At 45.8% G+C, this 20,554-nt stretch overlaps 1 protein-coding gene across 1 annotated transcript; it reads right to left on the reverse strand.

Annotated features, from left to right (window-relative positions):
• Positions 1–4,412: 4,412 nt before the first annotated feature.
• Positions 4,413–20,177, reverse strand: LOC120695165. The gene is made up of 19 exons (XM_039978471.1): positions 19,788–20,177; positions 19,422–19,557; positions 19,034–19,089; positions 18,857–18,973; positions 7,785–7,936; positions 7,576–7,699; positions 7,238–7,415; positions 7,126–7,154; positions 6,872–7,020; positions 6,694–6,793; positions 6,476–6,571; positions 6,128–6,183; positions 5,883–6,009; positions 5,607–5,669; positions 5,404–5,463; positions 5,102–5,263; positions 4,923–4,996; positions 4,730–4,823; positions 4,413–4,619 (listed from the first exon to the last, which is right to left on the reverse strand). The coding sequence occupies exons 1-19, from the start codon at positions 20,175–20,177 to the stop codon at positions 4,437–4,439; spliced, it is 2,346 nt and encodes a 781-aa protein (XP_039834405.1). The 3' UTR covers positions 4,413–4,436.
• Between the last annotated feature and the right edge of the window lie 377 nt (positions 20,178–20,554).

Consider the following 20,554-nt stretch of genomic DNA (forward strand, 5'->3'; position numbering starts at 1 on the left):
GGTGCAGGGGAAGACATCGGGGCCGCGTGTGGCGCAGCGGGAGACACCGGGTCCGCGCGCGGCACGACCGGAGGTCCGGGGGCCGCGCGTGGCGCGACCGCAGGCACCGGGGCCGCGCTCGGCGCAGCAGGGATCACCGGAAGTGGTGTCGATGTGTTGGAGAAACCTGTAGGAAAAGGACAGACAGGTAATGGTGGCTGAACCACCGGGTCAGTCGGAAACAGAGACTCCAGCTCGGGGTCAGGAAAAGGTGTGGAGGAGGTGGAGTAGTGGAAATCCGACTCGTCAAATACGACGTGTCGGGAGATCAGAACGCGGCGAGAGATGAGGTCAAAGCATCGGTACCCCTTGTGGTCAGGGGAGTACCCGAGGAAAACACAACGAGTCGAGCGGGGTGCCAGCTTGTGAGAAGTGGTGGCGGAGGTGTTAGGGTAACACGCACACCCGAAGACCCGAAGGTGGTCGTAGCGAGGAGGGGTACCGAAGAGAGCGTGGTGTGGAGTGGGAGCATGAGAAGCCGTGGACGGAAGGCGGTTGAGCAGGTAGGTGGCGGTGTGGAGGCTCTCAGCCCAGAAGCGCGGGGGCAGAGAGGCCTGGATCAGAAGGGTGCGCACGACGTCGTTCGTCGTGCGAATCATCCGCTCAGCCTTGCCGTTCTGAGGAGAGGTATACGGACAAGACATACGCAGCTGAACACCCCGAGACAGGAAGAAGGAACGGGAGGTGGAGTTATCGAACTCACGCCCGTTGTCACACTGTACGGCCTTAACGGTGAGGCCGAACTGAGTGGATACCCAGGCAAAGAAGTGGAGGAGGGTGGGGAAGGTCTCAGACTTGGCGCGCAAAGGAAAAGTCCAAGAGTAATGAGAAAAATCATCAACAATGACCAGATAATATTTGTAGCCAGACATGCTGAGTACAGAAGATGTCCACAGGTCACAGTGAATAAGATCAAAAGCATGCGCAGCATGCGAAGAAGAAGAAGAAAACGAAAGTCTAACATGACGACCTAACTGGCATGCATGACAGAGGTGCTCAGCAGGAGTCCTAGTACATGAAACATCGGTACTACGGCTGAGCTGAGCCAAAACGTCGCGGCCGGGGTGACCAAGCCGGCGGTGCCAGGTGGTGGAAGAAGGCGTCACGGCAAAGGCAGTAGACGAAGAAGAGGTCGAGGACGGAGCAGCGGAAGCAGGAAGCCGAAGAGTGTAAAGGGGCCCCGGGCTATCACATCGGAGGAGCGGACGCCGGGAAGCCGAATCCTTCACAGTAAGACCAGAAGAGTCAAATTTGATATAATAGGAGTTGTCAGCAGTAAACTGGCGAATGGAAAGAAGGTTGTAAACCATTTGATGAACAACAAGAACATTAGGAAGACGAGTAGCAGAACCCACGGCGGTGACAGGAAGGCAATACCCATCACCAACTAATCAGTACCTATCCGATCTGGTTCTGGTTGTGACAGACCACGATGCCATGGATTTGTTAAAAAACCCGGCAGAACATCTGCCTCTTATGAGAGAAAGTAAAGCCTAGTCAAAAGCACCTTGCTCATAAGGGTAACCAATAGTGTCTCTATTTATTCCCTCACATTTCCTACCCAATGCATTAGATCCGGGTCATGGCATTAAGCTCTTAGCCTTTGCCTGATTGTTGGAGTAGACCCTGCACGTACCATGGGATTATGATCAGTAAACTGAACTGTAAGAGCTCCCGCAGCTAATTCAACCAATCAAAAAGAGACTGCCTCCCTAACTGGGAAGAAAATATCTTAAAGTACTAGATTGACTTCTCTGACGTTCTTTTCTTTTCCGACTTATTCAAGTTCCTATGATTCTGGCTCCACCCATAACAAAGTAAAAAAAAAGATAGAAAAAGGTGTGTGTCTTTTTGTTGTACTATAACAAGTGCGAAATTGCGGACTTTGCCCATTAGCACCAACCAGTGAAAATGTTGGTGTTTTCGTCCTAAGGAATCCGTTCCGCTAAATCCTAATTCGTATGCTTCGTTGGATAGGTGCAATCGACGCTAAATACCAATTGGCATGGTTGGATGGGTACCGTACCCCCTAACCCACACTGGATAGCCGCAAAATTGACGGAAAAGCGCCCATGCCGATTCATCCCACCCAACAAACAAACTCATGCGTACATATTCCCCTTCCCCTGGTCTAAGGGATAGCGCTTGGTCATAGAAGAAGGACAAGAGGGTTGTGGGGGTCGGACAGAAGAGAGGATACCGGCATCAGGAGTAGTGTGGAACGAGGCACCCGAGTCAGCGATCCACTCGGTGCTGACCGGCGGCGTCAGTCCCATGGTGCTGAAGGACTGCGCCAGAGCGGCCTGGTCCCACCCCCCAGGCTAGGTCGGCTGCTGGCTGGGATGAGCGGGCGGGGTCCAGGACGACGCGAAGAGTGGAGCAGCGCCGGTGAACATGGCCGCCAGCTGGAGCGGAGGACGAGGCCCCCCTCCCGGATCCTGGAACGACCACATCGAGATGCGCCCTGACCATGGCTTGCTGAAGGATGGCCAGGGCGTACCTCCAGGGGCAGGGGCAGAAGCGGGAGTCGGAACCGGAGTCGGCGCGCCCCGACGGCCCCCACCGGTACCGGTACCCCCAGAAGCAGGGCCACCAGTGCCACCACCACCACGTCCCCCCCGCCGACGACGTCCTCGGCCCTCCCCCACGTCCGGACTGCCCGCGCGGGAGCAGCACCAAGGAGAGAGGTGGCAGGGGCGGCGGAGGAAGCCGGTGGAGCTGCGACGAGTGCGGTGGAGGTGGACGAGGGTGATCCGGGCGCGAGACCCCTGGTGATCTCGAGGGCGAGGTCGTCCCGGACCTGCAGGAAAGAGGGGAAGGGCCTCTGGCGGGCGATCCAGCTCTTCAGGTTGTCATAGGTGCTGCTCAGGACCCGCAGAACATTGAGTACCAAGACCCGATCGGACACCGGATCCCCGAGGTCGTGAAGAGCATCGGCCATGCCCTTCATCCGCCGGTAGTACTCACCAACGGAGAGGTCCCCCTGCACGAAGGTGCGGAAGGTGGTGTCGAGCTGGGGGGCGCGGTACTCGGCGTTGCTGAGGAACTGCCCCTCGAGCGCCACCCAGGCCTGCCGCGCGGTGCCGCTGTGGGTCCTGACGAGGTCCTGAAGATCTAGGGAGATGTCCCGAAGATCCAGGACATGGCGACGCTGTCGAGGCGCAGCCACGTCACGTCCTGCGCCTCGATCGGCGTGTCGAGGAGGACGTGGTCGTCGAGGGCGTAGCGGCGGAGGGCAAGCAGGACCTGGTCCCGCCAGCATCTGTATGAGGAGGACGTCGGGTCGAGGAGGACGGTGACTAGGGCCCTGATGTTCTGTACGCCGGCGGCCTGGAGGTGGAGCTGGGCGACCATGGGGTCGGTCGGGTCGTGCCGGGCTCCAGATCCAGCGGGCGGGGCCTGGCGGGAGGAAGAGGCGCCGGGCTCGGGGACGACAGGCTGGTCGGAGGACACGCGGAGGAAGTGCTCCGCCTAGGCGACCCGGAGAACGGAGGCGCGGAGCCTCTCCTGGGCCGCCGAAGCCTCCGACTTGGCGGTGAGGAGGGCCGCGGCGAGAGCGGCGTCGGCCTGCTGCCCGCGGAGGGCGGCGGAGGAGAGCGGCGCATCCGCGGGCGACATCCCGAGCCCGGTCTACGCGGCATCAGGCGCGGCGTCGGCGGCGGGCTGCTTGCCCGCGGTGACAGCGGTGCGGTGGGCCGCGGCAGCGGCGGCGGGATCCCGCAGCAGCTGCGCCACGGCCTGCAGGGCGGCCGGATCAGCACCCACGGCCTGCAGCAGCTGTGCCGCGGCCCGCAGGATGGCCGGATCGACGGCGGCGGCATCGGGCACCTGCAGGGCTGCCATCCTCTGCAGGGGGCCCTGCACGGGCTGGGGCGGCGGCCCCTGCAGGGGATCCACCACGGGCAGGGGCTGGGGCGGCGGCCCCTGCTGGAGGTTCTGCCCGGGCGGGCCCTGCGGCGGCCCGGCGGCTCCATCCGGGGCCGGCCCGAGCATGACCAAGGCGTGGGCCGGGGCGCGTCCACTCGGAGAAGACCAGGCGGCGGCGGCAGAGGTGCCGAGCAGAGCAAATCCGGCGCCGGTGGCTGGGAAGGAGGAGCTTGCGGCCGGCGGCGTAGATCTGGGCGGCGCCCACGCGCCTAGTGCAGAGGAGGCGGCGACCAAGGCTGCAGCAGAGGAAGAGGAGGGAAGAGGAGGGAAGAAGGAGAGAGGAGGGGGCGCCGGCGGCCGGCCATGGCAGCCGCCGGCGGCGGCGGCTGGGAGGGGAGAGGAGAGAGGAGGCTAAACCCTAGGCTAATGATACCATGATAGAGAGAATAATGGCTTGTATTCCTCCAACTCTAAAAGGGTGGGTATATATAATTCCTAGAGCCTCTAGATGGGCCTCTATACACATGGGCTCAATATACACCAACAGCTACGAAGTATAGTTGCAAGCACATATACCAGAGCCTTGATGCATTACTCATGGCAGACACAACCCGGGCTAGAGAAGGTAGGCAGCCACCTGGGAAGATATATTCCTTCATAAACTCGGGCCGCAACCTCATTCTGTCGTACAATTCCTCTGGCATTGCGATGAACTGTGCATATAAATTTGTTTTGAAATGAAAATTAGTTATGATGACTTGTTTGTTACTCGCAATCATGCAATCGATGGGTATAAGATTAATATATGTTGGTTATGATGCACCTGGAGGACAAATAGGCCTTGGTCTGCCAAATGGTACTCACAGCAGCTGAAAAAATCATCCATGTACTCATGCCCGACGTGTTCAATCATCTCACTAAATGAGCAACAAGGAATAAAACATATTCATCAGATCAACAGCTGGTCTATTATTTCCCTGATCATCCCTTTAATCTGTCAGTAGTACTGTACTCACCAACTTATAATCCTGTCAAACTTATGGCAAGTTGGTATTCGGCGGTAATCGCAAAGGAGGAAAGTTATGCGGTCCTACATATACAGTAGATCAATTTGCAATCTTGGCTTTTTTTTTTCTGGTGCTGAATTAAGTTGAAGGTTGTGACATAATACTAACTAGAAAGGTACATCACTGACCTCTAATCCCGCTTCTTTGACCTTTATCTTGGAGTATTTCAGTTGCTCTTCAGACAAGGTAATTCCTGTGTACTTGCAACCAGTTTTCTTCACCAAGCGTATCGCTAAAGTGCCCCAACCACTACCAATATCAAGAACATGATGCCCGGACTCCACCTTAGCCTTCAGTTAAATGGATTCATTGCAACATCAAGACATCATTAGGTCATGTTGATAAGGTAATGCGTACACTGAGGCGACCTCTATCAGGAGAAACTTATGATGGAAGAGTTCGTAAAGCACCATGCATATTAGTCCTTTACCTTATTAATTAGACTGTCAAGTTTACGTAGCTGGGCTGCTTCTAAGCTCTCGTCGTCCGCCTACCATTAGAACCAATACCCAGGTAACCGAGCCATCTCAAGAGTATACTATTATTCACATTACTACACCACATAATTTACTTTTTCGAGAAAAAAAGTTACATAATTTACTAGTAAGATATCAAACTACAAGATTGCCAAACCTTGAAAATACCAGAAGAGTAAGTCATGGATGGATCCAGATAAAGAGCAAAGAAGTCATTACTCTGCACACAAATATATATCAGATTGCAAAAAAAAATTGTTAGTACTTTGTCAGTTCTTTTAGATTAACGAATGATTTGTAGCATATGGATGGAGGGAACAAATTAGAAATATCCATGCCTTTGATTTGTTGAATTATGAAAAATAGTTTCAAAAAAAAAACTTGAGCAGTTAGATATATTATTTTTATGAGAAAATAAACAAAGTCTACTGACCAGATCATAGTGCTTAGATATATTTTTAGCAGCTTTGGATACAGAGTTGTTCCTTGAAGCATGACGCAAAAAATATTTTGCAAATGCAAGCCCAGTGAATCCAAGAAAGGGTTTCAACCAGCCCTTCCTCATATAACCGCTGCAAGGCATATTTGAACCAGTTTAGCAATAACACATTCATGTGGGTAACATCCTTCATCATGATGAAATTAAACAATTCTTATGTTATTTTGGAATTAAGATACCTTTTACTGGCACTGCTGCTCAACCTTTTGCGTTCACCTCTATTAGCCAAATTAATCTGTATATCAATATGGCTCGTAGATTCAGTAAAAAAAGATAGTAGCTGTGAGGACTTGTATAACTGAACAATCTATATAATGCACTTTCTCCATTAATGCAAACATGAGATTTCAGACTGCTTCGGGTAAATTTTTGAAAATATGCATATGAATATATTACAAAAGATTGAAAACATGAATCACAAGAACGGTATGGGTAGAATTATCTTGAACGTGCTTTCCTATAGTATCATAAATTTATTGTATTTTGTAAATATATGTACAAGCCAATTGACCAGAACACGGTGTTACCAGAACAAGATTCAGAAGGTCTTCTCGCTTATCAACAAATGAGATATATCCATTGATGTAGGCATATGCAAAACCAAGGTCTGCTTCTGTTACAACCTAATGAAAAGGCAACACCCAATGAAGATGTATCTCATATGTGATGTGGTGAAGGAAGTAGAATGTAATTCAGAAGAAGGATAAAAGATCTTCAGATGAAATAGAAGAAGAGAGAAGGGAACCTTCCAATAGAATTGCGGGTCATGTACTAGCATCACAGATTTTACAGGGCATCTTTCACATACTCTACCAAAACTAAACGTAGTGCCTCCTTCCAATATGCTGTGCACAAACTAATAAAGTGAGAACCATCACCATTCACCAGAGATTGTGTAGTATATCAATTCGTACAAGCCTCACCTCACGTTACCGATGGTGATGTATCGTTCAAAATTTCTTGCTACCAGAAGACGTGCACCGGCCTCAGTCCATGATGGGACCATTGGTTTTGGGTTAACCAAAAGGTCACAATTCCTTTGAAGCAATTCTGAAACTGCTACTTTCCCAGCCTGATTTAAATCACCATAAACAGATTGCACTCCCATAAATATTTATTTGAGTAACAGTTGATGCCTTTGTGATTGAACTTAAAAGGGTTGGTGCGCAGTAAATACCTTCACACCGTCCTCATGGAATCTGTAGCCTGTTATTCATGAAAAGGGACATTTTCAGACACAAATTATATTGAAATTTGTTAACGGCAGGTTGCAGTGAAACAATTGAAACCTTGATATGGGCCACAGAACCATATTCCTCTCTTTCCTTGGATGTTATTGAGCTCAAGGGTAGCCTTTGCAGCAGCCATGGACGGAATTGGGTGGCTCGAATGCCATTTGAGCAATACATGATTGGGAATACGAGGAGGGTTAAATGTCACAAGAAAAGGCCAGGAAGATTCAATGTTCTAGCAAATATAAAAGAAGAAGGTTCCACTGTTATTCGTAATCCTTCCATGTATGTGGTGTAAAATAAAGATAATAAATATATTCACTGATCATCCATGCATGCACATGAAAAATATCAAAGTAATGTTACTTCATGAAGTTGCTAGGGTACTTAGGCACCTGAAATATATTTAGCCAGTAGGTTACACAGGCGTCACTGCTTGTTGTCCCCAGGAAGTTCCTGGAGCTCCATGCGTACGAATTATGTGGCATCAAACTTTCATCACAGTGGAAGTACACGTCACTGCAGAAAAGGAAAATACAAGAGATGGAATATGTTATATCAGATCTAATCATTACAGAATAAACTAAATAGATTGCACCGTTACCTGTTGATATACTTGAAAGCACCAAGAATCCTCAGTTCATCATGTGTTGCTTTGGCTCCTAGTACTTTTAGAGCATCAGGATCGTGAAGACAAAATATGATCTTGTCGTATATCTCTTCTGAACCGTTAACATCAAAAATTCTGTAACCTGTTTAATATTTTCTCATGAGTGAATGATTGAATAAGTAGGATAATTTACAATAGGAAGTCGTAACTGTTGTAGTTGGCAATTCAAAAACATTTCTTCCTGAACCAAGTACATTCTGGTCACTATAGCTCTAATTGGGTCATCAGCAAACTGTAAAGGCCCAAATAAAGGCAGCATCGTTCAGAGCTGCCTCAGACTAGTAAAAATCTAGTTCAATTTAAACCTGTCTGCTGCAAGACTCCATTTTCCTAGTTGTCACCTTTGAGATTTGCAAGACTCAATTTAAACCCGTGTCGCACCTTCTGCTTCGGTCAATTGCTTTCACATCTAGTTCGATAATACGCTCAATAATCAGAACAAAGTTGCAAAGCTCTATCATGTAAATGCACTGCTGTTTTATGGAAGCGACATTACAAATCTACACACATTCCTAATACTGTAGTTCTGAAACAGTGTCTAGCAAATACAGTGTGACGTACATGAAGCATTCAATAGCACCATGTTCTGATATTTTGTTAATAGATCCTCAGATTGAGATTTATTTCAACGTGAAGAAGAAGAAATCGAAAAGCGTTGTTGGTTTTGCAAAACCCCTCATGAGGTATTTTTTTTTCAGAAACCCCCTCAACCCTATATCTCCTCTCTCTCTCTCCTCCCGGCGGCCCTCTCTCTCCCTCTCTCCTCGAGCTGACGCCTCTCCTGCTCTCCGCTGCTGCACTACACCAACTGCTTTGCTGCCCGGCCCGCTCCCCTAGGATCCAAATCCGGTGCAGGAGCGCGGCTCGGAGTGGGAGCGACAACAAGCTCTTATGCGGCTCCGGTAGTGGCATGCGGCACGGCCGTTGGCGCACATGGGGGAGGGGGGGGGGGGGTGCCGGGCGCCGCGGCATGGGGAGCGATGCGCGGCTAGGGAGAAGACGCTACAGTGGAGGAGCTAGCACGCGGGGCCGCAACGCCATTCCGGACCCAGCCGGCATGCACACGTCCGTAACCTCCCCGAGGTCCCAAAGCCGGCCGTCGTAGACCTTGGCGTCGCGCCAGCCCTTGGCAGTGAGGCCGATGCGTGGGTTTAGGATGCGCATGTAGGCGGCCTTGTCCACACCCCCCTCGCTCTCACCATGGTTCACAAACACGATCCGGCGGGGGCGAGGCGGAGGGGGATCTCGCGCCTGTGGCTACACCTGCAACTATGGGAAATGCTGTTGAGCACGGTGGAGCGGGGCGTCTAGTGTGTGTCCACGCAACACCGTGACAATACTTCGGAAGCAACTTGCAGCGTAGGTGAGTGTCGACCAGATTAGCGAGATTAGCAGCGCTAAGATCCTTAAGAGCTGCATCTTCCCCCACAGCATGGCGGTCAGTGCCTTAATGCAACACAGTGGACCACTTCTACTTGCGCTCCTCTAGCCCTGTGCGTGCCTCCCTTGTTCGGCTGAACCAAGGTCATCTCCCAGCTGAAGAGTATATCTTAGTATCTCTGATGTCGTTGACTTAGTTTCTTTTGTTCCAAATATATATTGATTTTAGGAAAAGTCTGATTTACACCTTTGAACTATCATAAAAGTCCAATTTTCATCATTTAAAAATCGGAAAACAGAGGCCATCCCACTATCAAAACTTTACAAATTTGGCCCTTAGGGTGGTTTCGAAGGTGGTTTTATATTTTTATTTAAAAATAATTAACAAATTTTAATTAGATCTAAAAATAAAAAAAATAATTTATTTTAAATCAGAAAATATGAAACTAGTACCAATTTTTTTTTTAAAAAAATGTAATATATCTATTATTGCTCTATTTGAATCTTAGTTATTAAAAAATAATTGGTATAACTACAAGCAACCAAATATTATGAATATAAAAAATTGGATCCGAAAAACTGACAAGGATCATGCTAATAGATAGGTCACATTTGTATTTTTAGAAAACTTTTGATACCCATTTGATTTTTTTTTATCTAAAATGAATTACTTATGATTTTTTAGTTTAAAAATGAATATTTTTTATTATTACAAAATGAAAAACCACCTTCGAACTAGCTAAAAGGCCAAATTTATCCGGTTTCAATAGTTGGATGGCCTTTGTTATCTTGTTCGTAGTTGAAGTTTGAAAATTAGACTTTTATGATAGTTCGAGGTTGTAAATAAATTTTTTTCTTTAATTTTAATATGGTGCGCATGCTGGTGGAATACCTATTTACCTTGGACTTAGAATCTGGATAGTTGTGATCTAGAATAAATAAACACGCTTGATCTATTTGTGGGTGCTTCGTTAAAACTAGCAATATCTGCCAAGACTTTTGATACATTGTGGGTAGTTGTGATAATATGGTGATCTTTACTTTGATCCATTTAATTTTGCATAGAAATCATGTGTGTCAGGTTGTCAAGGCGTGGTTGAGTTTATTTACACAAAATTATACCTACACTGTGATGATTGACTTGGCATTTGACTAGGGGCCTATGTGTTTGGATTTGTGGATCATGGTTTTGGCATTTGACAAGTCTATAGAAATTCTATTTGCAAAAAATTTGGCAAATTCGGGATAGTAGCATTAGAAAGTCATGTAGCATCAGATTCTTGAACCAGTTGCTTTTAGTATGAAATAAATCGTTGAGGAGTAGCACATGCTTTTGAAATGTGTGGGTATTATGAAATAATGGAGATCTGAGTTAGCTCTTATTAATTTATTAATTGCATGTACTATCAATGGGATTTAGCGCTGCCGGTTTGAATAGTAGTAGTGCACAAGATGTTCTGAACTATATTGATGTTTACCTCTCCATCATCGGGTAACTTTCTCGCAGTTGGAGACTTTAGTGTAGATGGTTCTTTGCATATTCAGCTATTAGAAACTGTTTGAACCAACTTAATTTATCTATATCTTGACAATTATTCCTTCATATGCTAGATAAGACCTTGGTGGTCCTCCTTTTCAGAGGTGCTTAGTTTATCATTCTAATAAATCTTTCTGTATACGAGGCTTTCAGTTTTGGGTCATGCAAACTGATTTGATCATGTAATAACCTTTAGTCTCCCTAAATTTCAGTTTCACATATACACGATTGAATGAATTAGCGCCAATGTAGCTGATTGTTGACTTCAACTCTTGGAACCCTGATATGTAGGGTTAGGTGAGAATATGAACAAATTATTTAGTGCCAAATTCCTATAAAACGGGATGCATCCTGGAGTTTTGTGTTAGCTACTAAAATTATAATCAAGCTTTATCTTCTTACTTCAGGAAAAGAGTGCAAGCTAGAGCCGCATTTCAGTAGTACATGAATGGATGGAAATTAGAAAAGAGCAGCCATACAGAATTATCAGTTTCTAATATGTTTGGAGATTTTCATTCAGGTCTACTTCATCTGCATTACATTTTTCATCATGATAGTGATTTGCTATCAGTGCACACCTTGATTAGAATTTGCAGTAACCTCTGTCATACACTTTTATCAGATGGAAGCACTAATGGTAGATGCGCATCTATTTGTTTTCCCGTGTGGATTAGAGATATGTGCAAATTGGTGAGGTACGCATCTATTTAGAAAAAAAGGATATCTTAAATCTTGGACATCCCTTTCCTGATGAAGCACCGCTATGAAATTAAGAAATTATTTAATGTGAAGACATTCATTTTGTTGTGGGCTTATACTTTGTTTAGGATAATACAGGTCGTGGTGGCTAAACTACAAGCAAGCAATTAGTTGTGCTGATGGTGATAGTGGACCCGGAACATTCTGAAATCTATTGATACTCTATATCTTTCAATGTGTTTTTTTTTTGCTCTTTTACTTTGCCTACATTAACTGGAATTATCAGGTCGCAGTGCAGAATACTAGGGTATCATATATATATCTTTGTAGGAGCGATGGAGGAGTGCTGCATGGTTTTTGTGGTTTCTGTAGTGCTTCATTGGCCGCATCAGATCTCCCTAATTAATTCATGCTTTTTATTTGCTTATGTGTAGTAAAGAGCATAAGGGGTTTGATGATCGATGATGGCCATGCATAGGCGGCTACAGGAACAGTGGAGATGGTTCGCAAGAAATGTCTTGGTCGCGATAAATATATGAAAGGAAAACCGTTACGTGGCTCTCCGCACATGGATCTTATACACTGCTTTGCTTTCTTCCGTCCTACCTTTAATGCCTTTTGGTCCTTAAAAAGCTTGGATGACATAGTATGTTAGAATCAGCTTCAGTTTTTTAGTTTTGTTGCATGAAACGTGGATGCAAGGTTTAGAAGTCAGAATTTTAGGATGACATCGAGTGGCTCAGCTTGTAAAGCAAAAGGTTGAAGCTGATTCTAAGATACTATGACAATTTCTCTTATTTGCATATATACTCGTTTAGTTGTCTCGTAGTGTCTCTTCGATTTTCCAGTGCAAATTGGCTATGAATATTGGTCTGATATGCTTGATCTTGGGTATAGGGTACTAATGATATGGCAACAAAGGGGCATGACTATATATAGCAATGTATGTACTTGATATTTAAGTGTTACCATATTGAATTATAAAGGCATGTTAATTGAGCATATACATAGCTTGTGCTATTGGAGCCATTGCAGGGCGCCTAATGTTCTAATCAGTACCTTGTGAAACGAGGCATGAGTCCTGTTTTAGTCTCGGGTATCAATACCAGTTGCATGACCCATTACTAGAAGGACCTTTTAGTACCTTTTATGTGAGACATGTGTGCATGCGTGCGGTGGATGTGATTCAAACTCAGGACCTCTTGCTTCGCGCATATCTTTCTTACCATCTCATCTACACAGCAATTGTGGTTGAGAGAGATATTTTTCTTTTGAACTAAACCGTGGTGGACCTTTTAGCACCGGGTGAAAATACCAATCGGTATTAAAAGCTATACATTGGTAACGGGTGGTGTTACAAATCAGTAATAAAGTGGGGAGGCATTGGTACTGGATGGAAACACCAACTGATACTAAATATATAATTTTTAGTAGCGGTTGGTGTTACCAACCATTACTTAAGGCCCCTAGATCCTTTGGTCAACCCAAGTATACGGGTAGGCATTAGACATGGTAATGCTAGCATTATTAGTATCAGATCTACTTCCTACTGGTATATTTGGGGTGGATCAATAGCTTGTTTTCTAGTTGTTGACACCGTTTTTTGACACGTATCAAGTAAGGTGATTTTTGTGAAGGGAAGGTGGTCGATTTGGAAGAAACCAAAAGATGCACAGGATTGGAATCGGCCGATGGAGTCCGTCCGATGGGCCAGAGGAATATGCTTTGAAGATGCTGATCCGCTAGCTCTGGTGCTCGGCCGATTGAGAGTTGCCGATGAAGTCAAGGAAGGAGAAGAGGATCCGGACTCTACAAAAATCTTGATGATTCGCTTGTAATATTTTAAATAGTTTATCTTTTAGGTAGTCTTTTCTTTAGGGTCAAGTAATGTTTGCCGTAATCGGCTAGGAGTTGATAGCGCTAGGCTATATATATCTGTTGTAAGGGACTGGAAAAACTTGATACACATCCAATACAACAAACTTTACAATTCTTTTGTACTTTTTCGGCGACTTCGCCTTTTCTCTTCTTTTTTCGACGAGTTCTTTCAAGTTGATCAATGACGCCTCACATTCGAGCGACTTGGTTTGCTTGTGAGTTTTCGTTTTACCGAGTATATTTGAGCTTTAGCTTCCGGGCGCATCGCTGTGGCTTCGTTCAAATCTATTCAAAAGTTATCGAGTTTATCTAGGATTTGACTTCCGGGCACATCGCTGTCGTCTCGTCTAGATTTATTCACCAATTATCGATATCGGCTAGATTTGTAGGTTTTCCTATACTTTTTGGCCATTATCACATCTAAAAGCATACTAGATCGGCTTTAGGTTTTGGAGTAACACTTTTGTTATCTCAAGAGCCGGTTTAGATCTGTTTTTAGCTCACATCATCTGAGTTACACATTCGTAGCTTAGATCTTGTCATACATGCACGATTGGCTGTTCAAAGCCGGTTTTGTCGTTTAGTGTATCGGCTGATCTTGCCGATACGCTCGTTTACTACGCGCTTGTATTTAATATCTTTTTGTCGTCTATAGTATCGGCAAAGCTTGCCAATACGCCCATCTGAGAGATATTAGGAATCCCAGCCGATACGCTCTCGAATTTGACTTTGTTTTCTCCCTTGTCAATTTCAGGTCAAATTGATTGGCACGCTTGGTTGACTTTTCGTGACTCGGCGAACACTTGCCCTCGGATTCCAGTGTGTTGATTTTTGCGTCAACACATCTTTTGGCACGCCCGGTGGGACCGAAAGCTTCAACATGATGGAAATCACAGATAAATATGCGGTCAGTGAAGAGAACCAGATTTTTGTTCCTGAAGATAAGCTCAAAGAAGAATAAAAGAAGGAATATGAAGAGCTGGTGGAGAAATTCAAACGTGAATGCCTCAAGTCGTTCAGCGTCAACAGATCTGGTGAGGTGATCAAGAAGTTTAATCTTTTATCTTTCCAGCCATTGACAGAGGCTCAACGTGAAAACAAGATGATAGATGCAGTTGGCCAAGCTGTGGCACAAGCCTTCATCAAGAGTGCAATAGTCATGGGCAACACGGTGCACAATGCAGTGGTCAAGACTTTTGCTGAATGCACGTTACCAGGGTGCATGGGTCTTTGCTGTATACAACCAGATCAGATGCAATATACTCTCTTGGAGGTGTCTATGGCAGCAGCCCTGTCGGCTCAAGATAGCCAGACAGGAACAAGCAACAGTCAAACTCCACCCCAGATGACTACTGCAGCATCGGTGGGTACAGCAGTTCCTATCTACTCAACCACGCCGCCGATTGCTACAACTGTGCAAGGTGGATCTGCGTCCGTATTTCCTAAAGGATGGGATCCTGCTACTGGGTATGGTATGCATCCGGATTTCTTTTCTACGCCACCCAAAATGCAGTTTAATGCATCGGCTTCTCAGCCGATAGCCTCTCAGCCTGATCCATCGGCCGTTCAGCCGATGGGTGCACAGCAGGATGCATCGGCAACACAGCTGAATGCACAAGGTGCATGGAGTCCACAACAGATGGCACAAGCTAATGCATCGGCGCCGTCGCCAATGACCCCACAGCAGCATCTTACTATCCTGCTCCATCCCCAGTCTCCTTTAGAAGTATTATTGTCGCAATCTCCGTATCAGAAGGGAATCAACTGGGTATTCCATAATCAAGCAACTAGACAGATACGGTATGTCAATATGCCTTACATGGATATTATTGGTCAACAATTGGCTAACACATCAGCTACACAACCGACGATGACTTAGCAGATACCCAATCAGATGTCCCATCAAACACAACAGATGCAATCGGCTAGACAGCCAATGAACCATGTAGCTCAACAATTTGCGATGATGACCAATGCAGCGAGTACGGTTTCCCCTCAGCAAATGCCAATAGTTGAGCCGCAAGTTGATTGGAGCACAAAAATAGCTGAAGTGATGAGGGAGCAGTTTGGTTTGAGGCCAAAGCAACAATCCATTATGTACAAGACTCCCTATCCTCCGGCTTATGATCAGATTCCTCTCCCACACAAGTATAAGATGCCTGACTTCACAAAGTTCTCAGGGCAGGGAGAAGTTTCTACGATGGAGCATGTTAATAGATTCCTTCTACAGTTGGGAGAGGCGGGCAACCATGATGCACTCAGAGTCCGTTTGTTCTCCTTGTCTTTGTCTGGATCAGCCTTTGCTTGGTTCACCACTTTGCCGGCAAACTCCATATTATATTAGGCCGATCTAGAGAGACAATTTCATTAGTTCTTCTTCTCTGGGATTACTGAGTTAAAGTTGACCGACTTGAGACAAAGAAATGATGAATCGGTTGCTGCTTTTATCTAAAGGTTCAGAGATGTCAAGAATCGATGTTACAGTTTGGTTCTGTCCGATCAGCAGTTGGCCGATGCAGCATTTAATGGGCTCTTGCCGCACATTAAAGATAAATATGCATCGCAGGAGTTTGAAAGTATTAGCCAGATCATGAGTCGGATGTCAGGAGAGACTCGATCCTACGAGTCCAAGAAGCCTTTTCAGAAGAAGATCAACTATGTGGAATATTCTACCAATGATGAGTCTGAAGAGAAGCAAGAAACGGTCGCATCGGCTGAGTGGATACAGAACAACAAAAAGCCGGTGACGTGTCCGTTTGGGAAGAAAGAGCCTGAATCATATGGGTTTGACATCACCAAAGCCGACAAGATCTTTGACTTGTTATTGTCGGAAGGGTTGATCAAGTTGAAGCCATATCACAAGATTCCATCGGAGGACGAGCTCAAGAATATGAAGTACTACAAGTGGCACAACACCATGTCGCATGACACAAATGAGTGCAAGGTCTTTCGACAGCAGATTCAGATGGCTTTCGAACAAGGGAGATTGAAATTTGAGGCTCCCAAGAAGATGATGAAGATCGACGGACATCCTTTCGCCACGAACAGGGTTGATATGGCCAGAGATGAAGATTCTCCTCAAGCCAAGATTCTGACATCATCATCGGCCAAGAAATCTGGAGCTGTTGATCCTAAAGCATAGATAGCGGCCGATGAGGTCAAAAGAAAGGGTCTGATGAAGGATGTTGTACGTTCATCGGCACCACGTAGACGTGTAACGTCTCAAATGCTGTTGAACCAGTTTCAGCGTGATCGTGAAAGGCGGCAACATAGAGAAGAAGAGGAACAACGCGAGCAAGATCATTGGAGGTGTCTTTTCTTTGTCTACTGCTAGGAAGAAGAGTTGACATTGCCATCGGCATATGATTGTCCCGAATGCAATGGTTGAGGCAGCCAATCATATGAAAGGTCACGTCATGAGCCCTATCGGCGTGAACGCACTCCTGTGCATGATCAGCTAGGAAAAATGGTATCAATGCTTGATAGACTGGGGGGCAGGACAATGCTACGTGATCCTGCTAGGAGAAGAGTTCCTGTACACGATCGGCTAGAACAGGTAGCCGATGACAGAGTGCAAGATGATCAGCCGATGCGGAGAGATCCAAAACGTGAGCCTAATCGCACGGATCAATCTCAATGGTGCCCAAGGGGTTTGACCAGGTCTCAGAAGCAACGTGTTCAGAGGTTACGCCAGCTGGAGATCATTGAGGAAGAACAAGAACAGATTCTGCGCAAGAAAGGGATCAGGTCACAAGTTTGGCGTGCTAAGCCCAGGGCCGATAGTGATCAAGATTCTGGATCATCGGCTGTGCCAATTAATATGGTTTTCATAATGCCGAAAGAGTTTATGTCGCCAGGTGATGAAGATCATGAACCAGAATTAGAGGAAGCCATGGGACAATTAAATTTGGAACCATTGCCAGCAATATTTGAGAAGCCAGAAAATAATAAGAGGCAGCATCTTAAGGCACTGTTCCTGAAGGGATTCGTTGATGGCAAGCTTGTTACGAAGATGTTGGTTGATGGAGGTGCAACCGTGAATATAATGCCCTATGTTATGCTACGCAACCTTGGGAAAAATCAAGATGATCTGACGAAGACTGATATGATGCTTAAGGATTTCGAAGGAGTCATATCTCCTGCTTTGGGGACATTATGCGTCGATCTCACAATTGGCAGTAAGATCCTTCCCACTACTTTCTTCGTTATTAATGGCAAAGGTTCATACAATTTGCTGTTGGGATGGGATTGGATACATGCCAATTGTTGCATTCCATCTACTATGCATCAATGTTTGATTCAGTGGGTTGACGATACTGTTGAAATAGTATCGGCCGAATCGTCATTCAGTGTGGCATCGGCCGAAGCCCATATAGTGAGTTATGATTGGATGAATTGTCTTTCTGGTCAAGCATGGAAGAAGGATTTCTTTCGGATGGCTGATTATAAAGTTACGTCAAAAAGTCAGGAGATTCTTTGGGAGAATCTTGATCAATGAGGGATATGGCCGATTGTAGTATTGGCCGGATTTTGTAAGTTATAGCCAATACTAGGAAGTATTGCCTTTAGTGCAAAAAATATGTAAAAGCTGATTTGCAAGTCAGATGCATCGGTTGTAACATGGCCGACACGATATGAGTCGCCCTTAGAGCAATAAATCATAAAGACAAATTTCTGGATTAAGATCAAGTTGTCTGCTAATTCTGGAGGTTGCAGTACATGAAATAATTTTACAGTAATCCAAGAGCTTCCCGGATTACTTTTATCGCGCGCAGGCGGATTTGATCAATGTTTTCGATTACTTGATTATTGTCTACTGATGAACCAGAAATCGGCCGCAAGCTCTTGTGGAGTTGATATGCCTGATGAGCATACTTTTGCTTATCTTCCTCGAGTCTGGTGATGGCCGGTGGAATCTGAGAGAGATCATGATCTGCAGTATCTATTGCTTGATTTACTTGATTGAGTTCCTGCAAAAGACGATCACGTTTAGCCTCCAATGCAGCCTTGTTTCTCAGAATGCTGGCTCGGGTGTCATTTAGAGATTTGATCTCGCCGATGGCCGATTCTGCCAAAGCTTTGAAGTCGTCCCTCTGTTTGATGATTTCTTCCTGCTGACGACGATCGGCAAGTTGTTTCTGAGCCTTGTTGAATTGTGCGCGGTGGCTCTCGACGAAGGCTGCATGAGTTAGTGCATCTTCAATTGCTTATGGGAGTCTACCCTCCAGTTCTTCCAAGATGGCACAGATCGGCTGTGCATTCTTGATCAGTTGGCCGATGTCTTGATTCAGAAATTGGAGCGATTCTTGGAGTTTGGCCTTGATTTCATCTGATAGTACAGTTGAATCGGCCGATGTTGCTTCTTCTCCTTCTTCCTGAGAAGTGGCTCCGATTTGAAAGGAGAACAGACTGCTGTCCGGAGACACCTGTGCCTGAAAGGAAGATAAAGTTAAGATGACCGATGGAAACAAAAGTGTGATGGGATCGGCCAACAGAGAGAAAGGTTGTTTACCTGCTTCAGGCGTATTTCTTCTAGATTGGAGCCAATAGGAACGAGGGGTTGTGATGAAGAGCTCGGGATTGCAGTATTTGGCTGGCCATGTAATTCAGATAGTGCATGGTCGGAAAGCTGAAAGATGATTGTCAGAAATATACAGAATATGGTCATGGACAAGTTCTGAAATCGTACCTGTATCAATGGAGAGTCCGCCCTAGATTTCCTGGGAGCTGAAGGTGAATGCTGTACTTGATGAAACCAGAAGGAAATAATACCAGATTCAGGATCACGGGAAAATTTGAATACTTGCTGAGTAAGCAGGGTTACACCTGAATGATGGGTGATGGAGGAGGAGGTGTGTTCTGAAAATTTTCTTCTCCTTCAAATTGGTGTTCAGGAGTATCTTGATTGTGAAGCAAAAATATGATCAGTGTTCAGATAAAGTAAAATCATAAAAATTCAGGCTTTTACCTTCTGAGGAGGAGAGAAGGTCAACCAGAGCATCTGTTTGGGATGCTGCTGCTGAAGATTGGCCTGGAGATTTCTTTTTCTTATGGGTTGTTACCTTAGTGTAAGATACCTTGCGTTTTCTCCCAGTGGTCTGCCACATCTGTCAGAGTTGGGGCACCATAGCCGATATTTGGCTTATCGACTGGCAAGGCGTAGTTGATCAGCTGCCCACTCCTGCAGATTGTAGGAGGATTCTGATCATCATCCTGTGAAGAGTAGAAGTCAAAGGCTGCAAGTGAGAAATGTTAAGAAATATTGTGGGAGGAAATTTGACTTGTACCTCATTCTCGCCTGATTGGTAATTGTTGTCCAGAGCCATGTGATATAGATTGGCAGATTTGCAGAAGATATGCTCTTGCCATTCAAACCACCATTGGATGAAAGGAGTAGTGGCAAAAGGTGCAATCTGCCAATCGGCTAGAAATGTCATATTTACATCAGGCTCCAAATCTTTTAATCGACCATAAGAGAGAGCGCTGTCAAGAGCTCCTCTGAACTGAACTTTGCCAATGAAGAAAAGAAAAGGGGACACTTGGCCAAATCCCAGTTGTCTGGCCGCCACTGATGGATTATAAAACTCATAGCTGGGCACATCTTTGCCAGCTATGAAGTTGACCGGCAGAATTCTTGGGGAGATTATCTCTTTCATAATCTTGGTGGCTTCTTCATCAGTTTTCCACGAGTCAAGCTGGAATTTGAAAGGGTTTTCATATATGACCTTTTCATCCTGGTATGCAAACCAAGTAGTGGAGATCTCTGGGAAACCATTGTAGAAGGACTTGAAAAAATCGGTAATGCCAAGGGTCTTGGGATCATTGGCAATCATGTTAGCTGTTTCACCGAATGATGTGCATCGGTGAGTAATGGTTTCTTCTTCGTCAGAGAAGTTTTCTAATGGGAATTCTATCTCTGACAATTTAACTGTCATAGTTTTGTGCATGTATATGTGCAGCCACAACTGAATGAACCACTAGGGGCCTCCCAAGTTGGTGATCGGCTGGTTCTTTCTGAGTCTGGATGATACTTGATGAAGCAAGTGGTAAACTGACCCCAGAAGATGTTTGCCGAGAGGGACATGATTGCTAGTAGCCAGATTTTCTGCCAACTTGAGATTATTGCTTGTTGGACCAACTGCTTTGCCACAGAAGATGAATTTCTCAAGCCACATGTTGAGAAAGACAGTGTGTTCTCTGACAGATACTG

The sequence above is a fragment of the Panicum virgatum genome, chromosome 2K (genome assembly GCF_016808335.1).
Source record: "Panicum virgatum strain AP13 chromosome 2K, P.virgatum_v5, whole genome shotgun sequence".
Taxonomy (NCBI): domain Eukaryota; kingdom Viridiplantae; phylum Streptophyta; class Magnoliopsida; order Poales; family Poaceae; genus Panicum; species Panicum virgatum.

Bases quoted from the DNA above. Each gene is read 5' to 3' on its own strand.
- LOC120695165 (XM_039978471.1), bottom strand. From the start codon at position 20,177: ATGATTGCCAATGATCCCAAGACCCTTGGCATTACCGATTTTTTCAAG. The intron at 7,700-7,784 runs GTAACGGTGCAA...CCTTTTCTGCAG, and splicing joins GCTTTCAAGTATATCAACAG to TGACGTGTACTTCCACTGTG. The intron at 4,620-4,729 runs GTGCATCATAAC...TTATATGCACAG, and splicing joins AAGGCCTATTTGTCCTCCAG to TTCATCGCAATGCCAGAGGA.